We start from the raw sequence: 18,743 nt of genomic DNA, 5'->3' as shown, positions 1-18,743 counted from the left end.
TTCCATAAAGCTTGCCTCTCAAGCAAGGAGGGAGAAATGTTCTGCCCAGCTAATGGATGACTTCTGACTGGATCTGAGTTCAGCATGGAGTCATTGCAAAGATCCAATTGCTGGGATGCTCCATGAAGACAGAGCAGTCATACTGTGGTTACTGTCAGCTGCATCATTCTTTAATACGGTGCCCTGCAATAATCAAATTGAGAGATCACAAATAGGCAAATCTTTAAAATTAGGCAAGAGGTGCCCTGAAGCGTACAGCTGTAAAAAGTTCTTGCCACCATTGTTATTTTCTTGTATCACTCAGAAACTTGAAAATACCCTTAAGACATTAAGCTGCAGGTTGATGCTGTTGGCAGCTGGGTGATGCTATAAAAATTACAGTTCCTTTAAATGTTTCTGTCTTCTAATTAGTATCACCTAAGTCTTGTTTCAGTTTTATACCCACGCACATGCCCTCCTGACTGGAGTCATCCTTCCTGTCATGGTTACTTGTGCAGAGTCCTTGGTAACTTTGAATCAGGTTTTAAGATTTATTGATCTGGCCTTGTCCATTCTGTGGTGTGTTCTTTGATTTAATTTAATGACCATAAAGCATTCAGGCATGTTGGCATGAAGGGTGCACTGGAAAAAAATAAGTGATTGATTGATTGATTGATTGATTGATTGATTGATTATGTAGAGACAATGTTCTCTTCATAGTTAACAATGAAGCTAGTTTTCTGTTACACACATTTGTGTCTTCCCAGGTAAACATATCTTAACTAAAAGTAAACCACTCTACCTGCAGATATGAATCAGATGTGGAAGCAGTTATGCTCTTGTGTAAGGATTAAAATTGTCTGTTTTAAAGATACATGCAAATAAAAATGAAATGCAATCCAGAGGGGAAGGTTCAAAGCACAAACAGGATGTCCCTTCTCCAGCTCTCTAAGACAGTTTTCACATCACCACACTTGGGTAGTCCTGGGAAAAACTGAATTCATATTGTTGCCTGCTTTTATAAGTCACAAATAATGTTTTCTCTTTATATCTGTATGTGTTTTTGTGTGTGTGTGCACCCTGTGGCAGAGGTACAGCAGTCACAGGAAAACACCAAGCTCAGAAGCTACTGAGTGGTTGTAACAGGAGGATAGATAGAAACAACATGAAATCTGCTCCTGAATATGTTGAAATGTACCAAAGAACAAAAGGCAGCCTAAGCAAAAAAAAAAAAAAAAAAAAGAAAAAAAAAAAAACCCCAAAAAAAACCCCAGCAGAAAACAACAAAACCAACCGCAATGACAGGGTGCTCATTCAAGCAGATTATGCTTGTATTGGCAATACACAAGCTAAATACATGCACTTTGAACCTTTCTCAATTTATTACATGAAGTACAGGGTGACAAATATTATTGGCATTTAAATTATTACTTCTGGGCAAATAAGTTAGAACCTTGCTGAAATGACCGGGGAAATTCACACACCATTTAGACCTATGCTCTCACCTCCCTAGAGAACAGTTTATTTGTTACACATACTTCCCATTCTGGAAGTTTTCTTCACAATTAGAACAGCCAGAGATCTGATCCACTTTCATTTTCTACATGACAAGTGAAATTCCAGAGAATAGGTAGGTAGCTCTCAAAGAGATTTTGCTGGATTACGTGAGTATGCAGTGTCTGTTTCCAAGCCCTAGACTATATTAATCACATGCTTTCAGTACCTTTGTTGGATTGTCTATAAATTTAGGAAGGTCATGGATATTGTGTTTTCACATTATAATGTCTATATTGAATGCATTCCAGCTACATCCTTTAAGGAATGGCAGGCAATGCAACATAACCTCCCCAAATAAAACTTTTTGTCTCATAATTCACCTAGCTCTCCACCACAGCTAATGTGTAAGCATTTCTGAAGGAGCTGTAAAGGAAAGAAATGGTGCTAAACTCCTTTTAAAATTATCCAGTCTAAGCTAGTGCTGCACACAATAAATCACATTGTCCTGAAATTCCTAGATGGGGGAAATGGGCCATGGCCCCACAGCTATCAGTATTACAATGCAAAATGCAGCTCTTACAGTAGGAATAACATGTTTCTGGCACATTTCTGCTTTCTGCAAACTTGCTGGATTCCCAATCAAGCACCAATGGCATTTTAACATCGGTGTCCCACCAATGTCTCTCACTCTTTCAATTTCTCCCAGTCCCCTTCACATTTCTCACAGACCTGTAACTTCTTTATATCTCCTTCCCACAGATATCGCCGCCTTACCTTTTCCCAGACATTGATACATCTAAACAAATTAATATTTTGCATTGGCCTCTTTGGCTTACATTTGTATCATCCTGTCTCTGACCACTGTAGGTCCCCTTCCCAATTTGCCTATTGTCTTCAGATCTCCTTTTGAACATTTATCTCCTAGCTCTCTGACTTTCATCACTTTCTTATTTCTTACATCAAGCAGATCAACATCAAATTGTTTTCTCTCTCATCTATCCCTCCATAACTTCTTTGTTTCTGACATCCTCTGAGCTTCTACCATGTTCAAAGGACATTAAGGAAACAGAAGAGTAGAAATGGGAGGATGGCTGTGGAAAAATGCAGGAGGACTTAGTGTGATAGAGAGACTGACAACTAAGATGGCAGATGAAATTCAAGGCTAATAAATGCAAAACATTACAAATAAGAAAACTTAACATATAAAATGATGACCTCAGAGCTGCCCATTGCCATCCAACAAGATTTGGTGTATATAATAAATAGGTCTATGAAAACATCACTCTAGTGCTCAGCAACAGCCAAAGAAACATACAGACTGTTAGGAGTCAATAGGGAAGGAACAGAAAAGAGAAAGAAAAGGTCAATATGCCATGGGATAAATCCATGCCACACCTGCACCCTGGATACTGTATGAGGATTTGGTCCCTCATCTCAAACATGACAAATCAGAACTAGAAAGTGTTTAGAGAAGAATGGCCAGGACAATGAAGAGACATCAGGCAAGCCCTATATGAGGAATACGTAACTCAGATGAAAAACCAGAGAATTAAGATGGGACAGAACAACTGAAGGGGAGGGGCAGGTAAAATCTCATGGGACATGTAAATACTAAACAGATACTACATTGGCAGAGGGCTCAGAACAGGCAGAAAGAAGATGGCTTAGCATTTTGTGTACAGTAACTTGTGCGACTTCTTGCTACAAGAGGTCACAGAGGCTAGTGGGTACGAGGCTATAGTGTTTATAACAAAAATTACTAGGCACTTCCATAGAAGGAAAACCTATTAAGGGCTATTAAATACAAAAATATCACACCTGGCTTAGGAAGTCCTTGAGTTGCAAATGATTAGAAGCTGGAAGATCATGCTGGGGAAATAACACTTTTATCACTGTATATATTCTTCCCTAGGTATTCGCTGTTGTTCTCTATCAGAGACAGGATATTGAGCCAGATGGACCTTTGGTCTGACCCCATACAGCCTTTCTTATGTTCTTGTGTTTATATTCGTAACTGACCGTATGGATGCTCCTTTCACTTTCACCTTCCACTATACAAAAAACCCCTCCTCCCTACAGCAGCAAACTGAGAGGGAGAAAAAATATCAGTCCCAGTACATCTTTGCTGAAAAATCCTTCCTAGATAAATTTGGGTACTTATTTACTCTTTTAATCTACTGTCAGACTGGTGTCATTGCTGAAAAACCATTCACTCTGCAGCTCTGGTCACCTGAAACAATCTGTGCAGACCTCTCCCCTTCCAGCAATTCCTTATCTCCTTCTAAATTCTCATCTTAAAACCTGACTTTCCAGCCTGCCTTCAACCCCTCCATTTCTGTCTCTCCTGGTTATTGGTCTTATGACTGAATGCTTTAATATTTTCACCATGCAAGGTCTTTATGTCACTGTTTCATGTAATTTATACCTGTGAGCTGGAGCCTTTCCCATCTTGCTTTCAAGCACTGGCCATACACTGCATGGAGTCCGAAATGATCCCCACCCCCTTATTGCTTTGGGGGTTTGGCTTTATTAACAAGGATATAAGCAATAAGAAAATAAAGTTCAGCTATTTCTAAGGCTTCTCCCTCATGGCTGCTCAGCTAGCATCTTAGATGGCCTCTCGCCAGCAAACCATTTTTATCTCCCTTTTACACAAGTGAACTAATAAGCCACCTACCTCAATGAGTCAGCAGAACCCACTTAACCCTTTCTCACAAGGGTCAAAACTCACTATCAGGACAGTCTGGCTCAGACTTGTAATAGAACCATATTCTGCCCCTCGGTCTTGAATAATTTATTTGTGCAGCAGACCTAGATTAGTGTTTAAATCAAAATGCTGCCCAAACAAAGGCTGTGCTGTACAGTGCAAAATGAAACCAATTACTACATCATCTACTGCTCGTCTTCTACAGCGTGAGATGCCCCCTACAGTACTGCAGAGGACAAGCTTGTCTGCTGGGAACATCCAGGCACAGAAAGCGGGAGAGGGATTTTTCAGAGGGAATCAGCCTTTGATAAAAAAGTAAATTCAGTGCCAGAAGGTATTGCACACTTCCACTTTGATCCATCAAAACTTAAGACCTTTTCTAGGATGAAATTAAAGCAAGCTCCAAATATGTCTATGCAGAGCTGTTTTCTGCAGAGCAACTTTACCAGGGATGAAGGAAAGAGGAAAATGCCTACCCTAACACACACTGCAGAAATTCAATATAAATTCTCAGAATGTGGCTCAAGGCCTGGAATTTCACTACTTTAAAAATAACAATTCACAGAAATATGCAGAAACAAGAGATACATTGTATTATATACTATTTTATAGTAGAAGAGCATTATAAACCATAGAGCATCTCTGCATGACTGAAACATTAGCACAACCATGTTCCTTATGTATTTCAGAAATGTAGTCTGAGTTTACTAAAAAAAAAAAAAACCAAATCCCAAAACAACCCACACAAGTAAGTGATTTCTCTTATTTTTTCTACCTTTGTTACTGGTTAATCACCTGATTGTGAGGCTCCATTCACCTGACAATAAGTAGCTATCATTTACCCCAGTCCTGGCTGTCAGAAAGAATCACCTTTATCTTCAGAGAAGCAGGGATAATGTCTGATCAGTGAGTTATAGTTGAGAGAAATGATTCTAAGTTTAGGAAAATTGCCAGCTGCATTTTGTTATCAGTAACCATTATTTAGATAGCATTGCTGATGTGTGTAGCACCATACAGACAGGGACAAAGAGCAGGCCCTTGCCCTGTGGAGCTTGCTGTCTGCATTACACAATTAAAATAGGGAGAGGTACTAGCATAATGGTAATGGTGAGCTCTAAGCATCACAGTAGGAGGGAAAAGAGATTACAAGAAAAAGACAAACTTCATGTGAGAGAGCACTACTGCATCATCCCTCCATTGTTGTTTTAGATTCAGCTTTGCCAGAGGGCTTTGTTGGTTCAAAATACAGTCTGTACAGAAGAGGGAACTGATAATTCCAGAGTCAAAGTCAGTAGAAACTGGCCTATGTGCTTATAAGAGAGAGGTGGAGGATGTTGACTGGTGAGGGTTGGGTGCTGTGGTGTGGAAAGACACACAAGTGATGCTGTGGCAAGCTGGTGGGTTCTGTCAGACAAGGCTCTGCAGGGCACGGAAAGACCCAAGGCTCTTAACCTGGAGTACTCAGTTACCATGGAGGCTGGGCTTCTTCCTGTGTGGCTCAGGATACAAAGAATACTTTAACTGTAAGATGCCATTTGAACCTACCACCACCTCCTAAAAACAAGCTTCCAGGTGCCACCTTCACAGACACACTATTTCTCCTTAGGTGCATGATGCCTTACACCTACTGTCTAATTAAACAATTTTATTATGAGGTCAGTTTGTGTATTGCTCCTCTCTTTCAAGGCAATCTTGAAAATTAATCTGACTATAAACACAAAAGCACCGACTTAGCTGAGCTGCATACATAACCAAAGTGAAGTCAATACTCAGAAACCCAGCCTACACTAACATTAATCCTAAGTCTATCTCTTTAACTACATCAAAAAATGATTTTTGGATGGCTGTTAATATTACTGCATTTTTCCTTTGTTGATCTGAAGTTATTAGGAGGCACCAACCATACTGGAGCAGAGATTAGTCCATCTAATAGAAAACAATGAATACATTCATTACTGCACTGAACTTCTAAACATGAGGCATCTTCTTTTTTCTAGTATTCCACTTTGCTTCTGCTACTTAGTCAAGTAAAACAGAACACATATTCCCCTGAACTGTCTTATTTCTCTAGACATTTGTAAGGCTGGTGCAGAAAATGGAGCCTGGTAATATCTTCTCAGTCGTATAAAGTAAAACTGATTAGGAGAAAAACATTCTTAAAGTTCCTAGAAAAGGCTGTTGGCTTCTTCCATTTATGATCAAAAATATCCTAGAAAAAACATGTCCAGTCTTTAATGACACAAGGAAATCGAAATAACCAAAATGGGATGTGATTGGTCTTTTGACTTGAGGTGTCACCATTACCTGCTTTTGCTGCTGAAATATCGTCTGGCTCCTAATGGCTTCTAACATTGTGTTCCTACCTACATTGATCATTTAATACCAGCATCTTCTTTCTGACAAACCACAAACACTTGCAGAACTTGACCTCTTCCCTTCATCGCTTTTGATTAAGAAGAGAACTATCTGCAGGAAATGCCCTACAAACCACAAAGGATTATCAAAAATATAATGATGAGTGAGTGATTCAGGGACTCTGTAGCTTTGCTTGTGTTCCTATAGTCTGATCTTGGTCACTCTTCCCTTCTCCGCTGCAGCTTTGCTGTAGTTTCTTCTAGTCGGCTTCTCCAAGCAGCGATAATGGCATCATCATCCATCTCTTCTTCCTCTTCTTTACGTGTGCTTCGCCTGTACTGAGAGACCTGCCTAGATGCAAACCTTTCTTCACTTTGCTCCACTTTTGCCTCCTTCTTTCCATCCTCTTCAGACTTTGAAAAGCTCTGGGTGAACTTTCTCTTTGCTCCACATTCTGACACGTCTGACCTGGCCTCCTCTTCACATGCCTCCACATGATGAGCTCTAACTCGGCTCTGTGTAGATGGTTCGGGGGATTCAGACTCAAAGGGTGGTTCAGGTGACTGGCTGAAGACATGCAGCTCTGGGCTGTTTCCTCTGGAACTTGTCTCACTGACCCTGGACCTTGTGAACTTGTACATCTTTTTGTCCTCTTTGGCAGAAGCAGAGGAAAATCTTGACGTGGTTCTCATTGAATCTCCTGTTGACTCATAGGAAGAACAGCTATCTTGCTCTTTTCTTTGGGATCTGCAGAATCTGTAACTGGATGTCTCAGAATCCATCTGTCTAACTTTGGATGATCTGCTGTATTTCTCTCTAGCTTTCTCAGACTGATCATAATATGATGGTGGTTCTCTTTCTGCTTTCAGGCCATTTAGCCACTTGGAAATATCAGTATCTACCTCTGACTTCAGTGCACCTGAGGTTGCAGGTTGACTAGACAGATCGAAGACTGCATCAGTTCTGTCAAAATCTGCTTGCAAGGGACGCCTGTGGCTGTTTGTTGTACTCTCTCTGTCATCTTCTGTTTCATTTTCCTCTGCTTTGGTCACCTTTTTTTTGAATAAAGTGCTGCGTTTATTGTCTCGGATCACCTTTTCAATTTGATAGTCTGACATTTTTTCTCTCATTTCCATTTGCATCTCCTTCTCCTTCTTCCTGAGTTTCTTTAGGTCAACATCATCAGCAAAGAGGCTGTACAGTGGTTTGCTTGTCTGGGTCATCTTCATGTTTGAAGTAGCCCCTTCTGTCCTTGCACTCACGGAGGTGTTGCAAGACAGCACAGACTGAGACTCAGCCCTGCGCAGGTCCTGCTGGTGGAGCTGAGAGGCAGCGAGGGATGAGCCACTCTGAGCACTGAGAAGAGAAGCCTTGTCATCATCTGCACGCCTGCCAAGGTCTCCTGACAGGGAGGCCATGGCGGACGATGGACGGGACAGCATCAGGATCTCATTTTGCTTTTGAGCAATGGTTTCACTGACCACGTTAGCGATCCAGTTCTGAATGCTTGCCATAGATATTGTGTCACCTGGGCCAACTGGGAGATTGGGAAGGGGTATATTTGGCATTTGCAGCTGCATTGCTCCAGTACAACTCCTGGTCTGTGACAAAGATGAATTATTTGTCTGCATGCTCAGGGCAGAAGCTGCATCGTCGGCACCGCTTGCAGAAGGCGCTGAAGCCCAGAAAGCTGACAGGGGAATACTCCCACTCATTGTGCTCTCTGTCTCCCAGCTGCACATGGACTGGCTTTCTTCTAAAATTTTCTTTGAACGTTCAAGGAGCTCTACACGCCTCTGCTTCTTTTTAGCTGAAGCAGAATCCTCAGTTTTGGCAAATTCCAGAAATTCCTCCTTGCTGCTTTCACTGCCCACCTTCTTCTGCCGCTTCATCTTCCAAGCCTGGTAAGCAGTCAGATCAATATCTGACAAACTCTTCCCTTCTGTTTCCTCCTGACCTGCCTGACTGTCATCCTCTGCTGGAGATGGTGCAGATGATGGTTCTAAATCCTTCTTGTGAAAGCCAAACTGGATCCTCTTGACCTTCCACCTTTCTAGAGGAGTCAACTTGTCCTTGTTCTTTTGGCAGAAATTGTAGAAGGAGCTACAGGAGGAGTCTGAAAACACACTCTCCTCATCCACATCCCTCTCCTTTCTTCCCGTTTCTGGGGATTGTCTCTCCCCACGGGTTTTATTCCTAGAATGATACCTCTGAGCAGCTTCTTCCTCAATCTCCAGAAGCCTCTGATTCCACATGTCCCAGGTGCTCTCAGAAGACACAGAGCCTGTGCGGCTCCTCCTCATCCTGCTAAAGCTACTGGCTTCCAGCTGTTTTTTTAGGGTTCGAATCTCAAAACTGCTCACACTCTCAACATCACTGAATTCACCTGATGGGAAAGGTCTTCCTCTCATGCTGCATTCATCATTCTCCTCCCTGGCTGTACCCGCCATCTGGTATTTCTCATTTCTGCGCTGCCAGTCATGGATCCTCCATTCCACATCCTCATCAGATTGATCCTCTTCCTGATCCAGATGATTTGGAGATGTTTTTCTTTCATGGTGAACTCCTGCTTCCTTTTCAGATAGGCCTTGTTTCCTCCTCCATTCCTCATACAATTGTTCCTCTTCCTCCTCAGTGATCAGGGTGGAGTGTTTGGAAACCCAGCTAGTTTTTTCCACTGATGAGGAGCTCATAAAACTACCCAGAATGCTGCTGGTGTCCTCTTCTTCTACTGTGATGGAGTGAGCTTTGGCTCCCTTGATGCTCCCTGAGTCCCCAGCTCCAGACAGCCGTGAAGAAGTCCCTGCACAGGCAAGAGGACTTTGGCTTGGAGTCACATCCTCATCTCCAGAACGCTCCAGCTCTCGCTCCTCCAACAGCTGCTCATTGAGCTCCCGCAGCTGCTTCAGGAAGCCGTCGTTGGGGTAGATGGCACGTTTCTTCCTCAGGGTCATCAGAGCCTCCAGAATGGTCATGTGGTGGTAGATCATCAGGTAGGCAGCCACCAGCACAGCTGAGCGGCTGATCCCCATCTCACTGCTGACAAGGATTCTGCCTACAAATAGTGAATATGAAAGGCATCAGCTATTTCCAATAACAGACAGGATGCTCTGGTATGTAGCACAAAAGCGTTCTCTGCATAGTGTTAAGAACTACACCGATTATATGTTTCAGTGACTGAAACCAACACTAAATATTCGCTAGCTTTACCTTAATACAAATCTGGATACATACAAATAAAAAGAACATTAGTTTCAAAAACTGTGGGCAGGCATATTTCCAAACAATCTAAACAGTATTTGTATTTTTGCCTGCACATTTCACTTACTCAAATAGTAAAAAAACTTGTAATAAGTATTAGAAAGGCAAGTGAGATATTCTTGACTTGCTGGCTGATATAGGGTCAGACACTTAAGGTGTTCATGCTTTTTTCTCAATATGTAAAAAATGAGATATTAGCATTAGCCTCCAGGAAAGTATTGGGAAGATAAGCAAACAACTTATTTTTTCTATAAGGGACATTATGGGACTTAAATAACAATTTTATATTAATTTAACTATATTTTTGCCAGAATCTAGATCAGTTTTGAAGGTACCCTCAAACAATTACATTGAAGACTGACTGGAGACCAAAGTCCTGTTGTATCTTACAAGAGCAGAACCAAGCAACTATCAGAAAAGAGCTAATTTTGACTCTGACAAACTGATCCAGATGCTTCAAACTACTGGGACCCACTGTCCTGCACCAGTAACTGTATGAGCAAGAATTAAAACTGAGGATCTGCTTTATTTTATAGCATTTACTACCTCTTGCAGAAAACCAGGCTTTGGCACAGAGGAATTGTTTGGCGTTTAAGTTACTTGTATGGCAAATTACAGATAAAGAAAAGCTTGTAAATATGAAGAGACTGTAAATGAGGCTTTGCTAGCTTGCAAGCAACTGAAATTACTGCTTCTAAATGTGTGATAAACTCCAGTTTAATCAATCTGTTTGCACTGAAACTTAATGAAGCCAATTTAAGCACCATCTTTCTAAACTGCTGATATGTTACCACAAGAGGTTTACCTAATGAACCTCTTCGTACAATCCTGAAATCTCCTTAATACCTTAGCATCAAAAGTCTTGGTTGCTTTCCAAGAGTTTTACCAGCCAGCTAAGCCAATCTTACAGCTCACCAAAAGGGGGAGATCTCCTTCCTTTCATTTCTTCCAAGGCTCGTCTGCCTTGGTGCATCCTCCTAGTGTTGTTGAGCTATTAAAACTGTCTGCATGTTCCTTGCATACTAAAAAAGCTTTACACTTTTCTTACTGTCACTACTGCTAGGAGGTAATCTGTTGCCTCTCCACAGAAATTAGATTAATTGACAATTTATATGAAGAATATCAGTGATATCACAGACCCTAGTGCTTCTTTCAATACTGAAATGCAAAAAGGTATTTCTAACTGTCTGCTGAATTTGCAACAAAATGACCAGTGTGCACTGCAGGTCCACTGAATAACAGTTGCCATGGAATTGAAGTCCAGGAAATCTGACAGCAGCCTGGGTGTAGACACCCAGAGGTTCAACTCAGCCACTTGGATTGTTCTAGTAAATCAGCCTGGCTTTTTGCATCATGGCAAAACTGAAACATGCAGAGTACAGGAATATATCTATTATATATAATATAATATATATAGAGAGAGTATTATTAGAATATAAATATTTTTAGAAAATGCATTAGAGCAGGGATTCTACTCTTTGCTATAGTCAGGTTCTTTCAAATCAGCTGGAGGAACTGACTTGCAGCCACTTTGAACCTGAAGCCATGGGGCTGCTGGGCTGCCTCCCCTTGCCAGTTTGCTCCCTCCTGTTTTGAATGAGACCAGGCAGAAACGGGTAGGAGGTGTTCACTGTCATGCAGAGGGCAAAGGCTCTGCCTTCTACCCCACAACAAATGTGGCATATCAGCTGTTTATCAGAGTAAGGTTTTCCCCTGTTAATTCCCAAGCAACCTGGAACCACTTCAATCTTCTCCTCTTACCTCTGTAAGTCAGCAGGGCTTCGTCAAGGAACTCTGCAGCTGGGCGGAAGTGTTTGGAGATATCTGTATCTGGAAAATCATCCACTTCAATGCCTAGGTACTGGATATTGAGACCATTGTAGAAATTTGCACCTGTGTAGACACCTGTGCCATGAGCTGCATTCAGGACATGGGTGATGCCCAGTCTCTTCAAACGGCTTTTGTTTACTGCAACACTTCTGCAGAAAAAGAAAAAAACATATTAGATATCAGTGCTCCTATTTTAGGTGGGAAAAAAGCTGCATGCTACAAGGTCTGCATAATTCTTTGTCCATGTTACTCATTCAGCATGAGGCACCACTTAATCTTTAATGTCCTTCCAGAGTTCTACAGGTATTTCTTTCCAATACTCACCACTAAAAGAAAACAAGAAGCCTGCATTCACCCGCAGAACCATTTGCTCTGTTTCCACTCCAGCTTGGTTTGCAACTCATACTTCCATCCTAGGTTCAGGCTATGTACTTATTTATCAATTTTTATCACTCCATAACTGATGCTTTACTCTACATCCCCTTCTAATTCTGTCTGTTCACTTACACAGGTATCTCAGACAGCTGAACCATGGTACAGGAGACCTAATCATATTACTTGACATTTGCTTTGGCATTACCTTTTAAACTCCCTTTTTACTTAAATTGGACTTTAGTTCCAATTTTAGGGCCTAAATTCCAATCAGAACTGTGGAATTTGGGTATATTTGTCTTTTCTTCTCTTAAGCTGTTGAAGCATCTAAACAGCATAGGAAAGCTGCTGATTCTATTCCAGAAGTATTTACTTTCCAGTGCATAGAGATTTCTGTGAGCACAGTCTGAAAAACACTTTAGGGCTCTCTAGGGATGAAAGGTATTAGATGCATGTAATACATGTTATGTCTTCAATGGTTCCATTTGACCCTTTACTGGGAATCTCGTGCAACTTGATGACAGAAGCCGACACTCACTTTTCTGCTATGAAGACATTAGGCCAGACTTCATCCACAGCGTCCCTGGGGGTCTCCAGCCTGTCCTTCACAAGTGCCCTCTGCAAGTCCATCACACACGGCGTGTTAAACAAGCTGGTGTCATCAATCTTTTCCTTAACTCGGTTGTACAGGTCTTCCACCATCAGCTGCTGCGCAGACTCCAACATCCTGGGACACACTGAGTCTACCCTGACGTCCTTTGTCTTCAGCTCTGGAATAAACTGACATTGTAACTAAAAGCACACAAACACTATGCAAATGTATGAGCTATCATTACTTGTGCCTGGGACAAGCCTTGTGGCTTTTCTTCCCCAGAAATATCACCCTGTTCTGTCTGCAATGTGGGCAGGTACGTGCTCACCTAGGAACTGCCTCGGGGTAATTAGCAAGAGAAGGGCACATTGCCCTCAGCCCCACACTGGCCAAAGGCCTGGGAGTTAAAGGCACCTTTATTCCAGGCCCAGAAGAATGCAGCTGCTGCCTACGCCTTACCGAAGAGGGGAAGTGGAGAGGGAGCTGCTGAGCTCCTCTCCCTGGTATCCAGTGACCAGACATGTAGGAATGGTTCAGAATTGAGCTGGGGATATTCAGACTGGACTTTGAGAAGCACTTTTTATCTGAGAGAGTGGTCAAACACTGGAACAGGCTTCCTAGGGAGGTGGTTAATGCCCCATCCTTGACAGTGTTTAAGAGGTGTTGGACAGTGCCTTAATAATATGATTTAACTTTTGGTCAGCCCTGATAGCTGGACTTAGATGATCACATATGTCCTTTAATCTGAAATACTCCATTTTGTTCTCTTCTATTCCATTCTACTCTAATTTGGCTTGTTGCAGTGAGCAACCAGCACTTTTACCACTGCAGTACACAATTCTGCCATAGATTCATCGCACAACTTCAAAGGAAGTCACCAAACCTTTCTGTAAGTTTTTATTTCTTTCTCTACTTCAGAGGAATTTTCTCATAAGGGCTTTTTTATCATTTAGGATCTGTAGATGAGAAAGGCAAAACAAGTGCAACTTCAGGTCTCTGTAACTTACATAGTCTCTTACCTTCACTGATGATTTGTTTGGCAGCCACAGCAGATGACAGATGGATCGGCTCCATGAAGATGCTCTCTGTATTAGTGTCTGATATCACTGAATACCTGCCAACCAACCACACTGCTAGTTAGGCAAATGCCCTCCACTGCGATCCCATTTCCAGGACTTTAGTCCTCTTCACCCATTCCAGAGAGGAACAGCAGAGAACTGGAGCAGGGAGGATTCTTTGATTGTAGAAGGGAATCCCAGCTCTTCTCCCACATCTCATTCCCACCCCAATCTCCAGCATGGCACTACAGGCTTCAAAGATGCTTTGGCATCCAGTGTTTGCAGAATGTAGACAGGTGCCATGGGGAGAAGCTGCAGTGGGCTGGGAGTTCCTGGGCTGGGCTCCTCCATCAAATTGCCTGGTGGAGGAGTTTATGGGTAGAGAAGATCAGTGCCTGGTTTGAAACTGGGACGGGGATGGATCACAAGAAATAGTCTCAGAAGTATCTGCCACTTAGACAGACAGATATAAACATGGTTCTAACTAGAATTTATTGAGTAATTCAAAAGAGATTGTACTAGAAAACTGTTGGGTTTTCTTTCTGCCAGGTAACTGCCTGCAAGCATCCTTTGAGCTACCACAAGCTGCAGTGCAAGCATTGAGATTGAAGCCCATGAATCTCTCCCTCAGTATTTTGTACCTTGGGCACTTCAGAGCACAAGCCTGTGGTCAGTCTCTCCACTTGCTCAGTGTTGTGTAAGTGTGGTCAGAAACCACTATGACTGACATCCACAAACACCTTTGAAGTATGTTGTTTAACAGAGTGTAATAAGTTTTTGTTAAGCAAAAAAGGCCACAACCTTTACAACAAGTATATTTCCCTCTGTGTCCACCTATACAGTCCAAGAAAATTCAGTCTCTCAGACCATCTTAACAAAATATTTTACAGAGCTTTTTCCCTGATCTACACCCTCTACACTCACTGCCTTCCAAATAGATGGTATGAATCACTAGGACAAGTTTGCTGCCATCACAGAAGCTCTCTGGCAATGCAAGGCTTGCAGACTTGCCATACACTGTTTGTTTTTGTTTAATTAAAGCAGGAGAGGGAGGGTGATTAATATGCAGTGAGGGTGTCTGGAGAGCTGAACTGCTTTCAGGCTCCAGAATCAAAACAGAGGTTACAGCCATCAGAAACCACTTAACAGGCTCATCCAGGTCATTTAGTTGAGTTTCCAGCACTTGTCAACCGTGACTGAAAGTAATCCTTCCCTAGTTCTTCCAAGGAGTTTACGAGATGAGCAAGGGGAGTCTCAGTCTCATTTACAGGAGCTGACACAAATTTGCAGCTATGCCCTGCCTTCGATTCCTTTTGCTGTAAAAGTTGCCTCCAAGATCAATAAAAAGGTAACAGTTGGCAGTAATCCACCACCACAGCCTCAACACGTTTTATCTGTGGCTGCCCTGAGCACCTGTGAAACACAGATGTGCCCAAGCTTGGGTCTTTCAAGGACCCCGTTCTGGCGGGGAAGGATCTTGCCATTTTCATCACTGTGTTTTGCCACTGACAGCAAGGAAAAAAGGGAGGAAAAAAAGGGAAGGGCAAGGGCAAGGGCAAGGGCAAGGGCAAGGGCGGGAAGGGAAGGGCAGGGGCGGGAAGGGAAGGGCAGGGGCGGGAAGGGAAGGGCAGGGGCGGGAAGGGCAGGGGCGGGAAGGGCAGGGAAGGGAAGGGCAGGGAAGGGAAGGGCAGGGAAGGGAAGGGAAGGGAAGGGAAGGGAAGGGAAGGGAAGGGAAGGGAAGGGAAGGGAAGGGAAGGGAAGGGAAGGGAAGGGAAGGGAAGGGAAGGGAAGGGAAGGGAAGGGAAGGGAAGGGAAGGGAAGGGAAGGGAAGGGAAGGGAAGGGAAGGGAAGGGAAGGGAAGGGAAGGGAAGGGAAGGGAAGGGAAGGGAAGGGAAGGGAAGGGAATAAACTGGAGAGATGTTTCTGTTCATTTTGAGTGACTGATGAGCAGCAGGAGAGAGCTCAATACATAATTTTACAATACATAATTTTACTTTATGTGAGCTCAGTGATCTTCCTAAACAATTTTGAAATGCATGTGGTTAAATGAAATAAGTACTCAATTTTTCTGCAGTGTCCCACTGTTAGCAGGAAACCTTTCATAACCTCCTACTTGTTGAGGGACTCTATGGAAGGTTATTTTCAAACTCTATCCCTACTCCTTGCTTTCAGCTAAAGCATCTCAAAGGTTACAGAAAGCCCTGCAGAGCATTTTACTTTAGGAAAAGAGAACAAAGGGGTGTATTTTTTCCTTGTATTAGAAGAAAACACATCTAATCATGCTTGTTTTGCTTGAGGTAACTCAATTTGTGCTAGTGCTGTGACAGCCTCCTGTTCAGTGCCTGAAGCCTGTAGCTAAAGTTGGATCTGAATCAGACCCAAATCCCAAGACCCTTGGTCTTTTCTGGGGCTGCCAAAGCCTAATATCAACATTCAATAAATCCACAAGTCCTTATAATGGACATAAAGATGAAGCTGAATTTGCAAAGAGTTGAAATTCGATCAGAAGTTTCAGTATAGGGTATGAGAGGATGAGACAGAGAAGAGGACACCGCCAGCCCACAGTAATCCTTCCTGCAGTGTATCCCTGCTGTGCACTCTCCCAGCAGGCTGGATTAATTAGTGCAGGAGTCCTGTCTCTGCAGGCTCTATCTGGGCTGGCACACTGACCCCACTCGGGGAGGGCAGGGAATCCCTGGGCTCAGCCTGGCCCAAGTGCCAGTGCGGAGGAGAGGAAGGGAGGGAAAGCGGGAAGGGCAGCAGCTGCCACGTGCTGCCAGGGCCGTGGCAGTGCCTGTGGACTCACCGGCTGGGCGAGGGGCTGCGCAGGTAATGGGCCTGCACGGCCTTCACGTCCGGGCCCTCCTCCTCCTCCTCCTCCTCGGGCAGCGCCGGCTCGCTGTCCGAATCTCTGCCGCTGGCCATGGCGGCTGCTGGGGATCCGCTGCAAGGAGCAGGGCAGCAGGGAGAGCCATTACACAGGGCTGCTCAGGAGGCCATGCCCTGCCGCTGGGGCACAGGTGGCAGGAGGGTACAGCCTCCCACTTTGCTCCTGTGAGGAGCCCTTTCCACAAGGGCTGCACTGGCTCCTCCTGCAGGGCACCTGCCATTCCCAGGGCCTCATGCAGCTCCCTGGCTGCTGCCCAGTGAGTGCCAATGCTCTTTTGCCTGTAAGGGAGCCAGAAGGCCAGGAAGGAAGGGGTGGCAGGGCAGAAACTCTATACTCGCCTGACCGCGCGTGGTGGCTGGAAGGAGCTGTACACACAGCCAGAGCCAGGCTGGAAGAAGGGCCGGGGCAAGAAACATGAGACTCGTGTCCCCAAAATGAAATGCTCCTAAAGCTTAAGGCCAAAGGAGCGTTAAGGCTTGGGACTTTGTCCTTGTAATCCTTTGTGTGGAGGCTGCTGTTCTCATCCTGGCTGTGGGAGAGTGAGGCACCACAGCTCAGTAGGAATGTGGAAACACAGCAGCCAACACTTGCTGTGGCCCAGGCAGAGGGACTCTTGCCTCAGAGCCACAGGATCCAGCTCCCATGGGCCCGGCAGCCAGGCTCAGGCCGGAGGATAGCGGCTGCGTGGTTGCTCACGGGGCAGCGAGCAGGGAGAAGGGTGAGCAAGGGTGAGCAAGCAAGGAAAGCAACTTACCCCTGTGCCTGATGGCTCCACTGGGAGTCTCTGCTGGTGGCACAGCAAAGGAGTCCACTGAAGACAGCAAGGAACGGTACGGGGGGGAAAGCAACCAGCTGCCCCCTCTCACTCTCTCTACTGCTTCTTCATCGAGGGGCAGGACAAGTGTTGGCACCAAACCTTTATCAGCTTTCTAAATATAGCTGTCCTGACACTGGCTGCTGGATTGCATGGAGAAGGAATTCAGTGCCTCACAGACAGCAGCTGGTCAAGCACTTAACTCCTTCCCTGCTGTGGGCTGGATCCTCATTTCTCAGTTGCAGGAAAGAGTCCAGAGCCAGTGAGGCTGGACCTGCAGAGAGCCTCCAGGCAAGGGGGATCCCACCAGGCACAAACTGAAATGCAGGTATGACCTCTGATATCCTTGGGAAATGCAGAGCAGGCTGAACCCAGTCCAACCTAATGGAAAGTAAGCTACCTGTCAACTACCTGGATTTCTGTATTGACTTTGGCATGGTCTTACACAACAGTCTTACCTCTAATTTGGAGAGAGGTGGATTTGATTGATGGACTATTTGATGGCTAAAGAAGTGGCTGGATGGGATCCAAATACAGTCAATGTCTTAGCATCCCAATGGGGATTGTCAGCAAGTGGTGGCCCTCGGGATCCTGCACTGGGACCAGTAGTGCTCAGTATCTTTAATATGACACAGGCAGAGAGACTGAGTCACACTCAGGAATTCCGCAGAGGACACCAGGCTGAGTGGTGCCCTGGATTCAGCAGGGGCAGGAATGCCATACAGAGAAGTGGGCCATCTGTACCTCACGAAATGCAACAGGGCCAAGTGCAAGATCCTACATCTGGGTTGGAGCAGTCCACAATATCAGTACAGGCTGGGGATGAACGGATCTAGAGCAGCCTGGAGGAGAGAGATTTGGGAGTATTGGTGTGTGAACGACTGGATGTGATCCAGCTGCACCTGCAGCCCATAATACCAACCATATGCATCAGAAGTGCATCAGAAGTGTGAGCAGCAGGTCAGGGAAGGGGATTATCCCATTCTGCTCCTCTGAAACTCCACCTGGAGTACAACATTCAGCTCTGTGGCCCCTAGCACAAAACACAGACCTCTTGAAGAGGGTCCACAGGAGGGTAAAAGTTGATCAGAAGGCTGGAACACTTCTATGGAGAAAGGCAGAGAGTCAGGTCTGTTCATCCTGGAGAAGGCTCTAAGGAGACCTTATTGCAGCCTTTCTGTACTTAAAGGGGATTTTATAACAAAGAGGAAGAGAGACATCTTACCCAGGCCTGTAGTGATGGAACAAAGGGCAATGGATTTAAACTAAGAAGGTAGATTGAGATTAAATAAAAGACCAGCTGACTTTTGTTCCTAGAAGAGCTAGGACTGAGCCACACCGTGTCTTCTCTGATGTCTTTTCCAAAGGGAAACCTCTAGTTCGCCCCT

At 44.3% G+C, this 18,743-nt stretch overlaps 1 protein-coding gene across 1 annotated transcript; it reads right to left on the bottom strand.

Moving 5' to 3' along the window:
• Nucleotides 1–1,288: 1,288 nt before the first annotated feature.
• On the bottom strand, nt 1,289–17,609 carry STYXL2 (serine/threonine/tyrosine interacting like 2). Its single transcript, XM_030263519.4, has 6 exons — nt 17,296–17,609; nt 16,458–16,595; nt 13,613–13,707; nt 12,540–12,771; nt 11,561–11,778; nt 1,289–9,593 (listed from the first exon to the last, which is right to left on the bottom strand). The coding sequence occupies exons 2-6, from the start codon at nt 16,574–16,576 to the stop codon at nt 6,757–6,759; spliced, it is 3,501 nt and encodes a 1,166-aa protein (XP_030119379.4). The 5' UTR covers nt 16,577–16,595; nt 17,296–17,609; the 3' UTR covers nt 1,289–6,756.
• Nucleotides 17,610–18,743: the final 1,134 nt, after the last annotated feature.

This window comes from Taeniopygia guttata, chromosome 1 (genome assembly GCF_048771995.1).
Source record: "Taeniopygia guttata chromosome 1, bTaeGut7.mat, whole genome shotgun sequence".
In the NCBI taxonomy this organism is placed as follows: domain Eukaryota; kingdom Metazoa; phylum Chordata; class Aves; order Passeriformes; family Estrildidae; genus Taeniopygia; species Taeniopygia guttata.
Note: the sequence above shows the minus strand (reverse complement) of the source record. Positions and strands in the feature narration are given on the sequence as shown.

Bases quoted from the DNA above. Each gene is read 5' to 3' on its own strand.
- STYXL2 (XM_030263519.4), bottom strand. From the start codon at position 16,576: ATGGCCAGCGGCAGAGATTCGGACAGCGAGCCGGCGCTGCCCGAGGAG. The intron at 12,772-13,612 runs GTAAGAGACTAT...AGTTTATTCCAG, and splicing joins CAAACAAATCATCAGTGAAG to AGCTGAAGACAAAGGACGTC. The intron at 11,779-12,539 runs GTGAGTGTCGGC...CTTTTTCTGCAG, and splicing joins AATGTCTTCATAGCAGAAAA to AAGTGTTGCAGTAAACAAAA.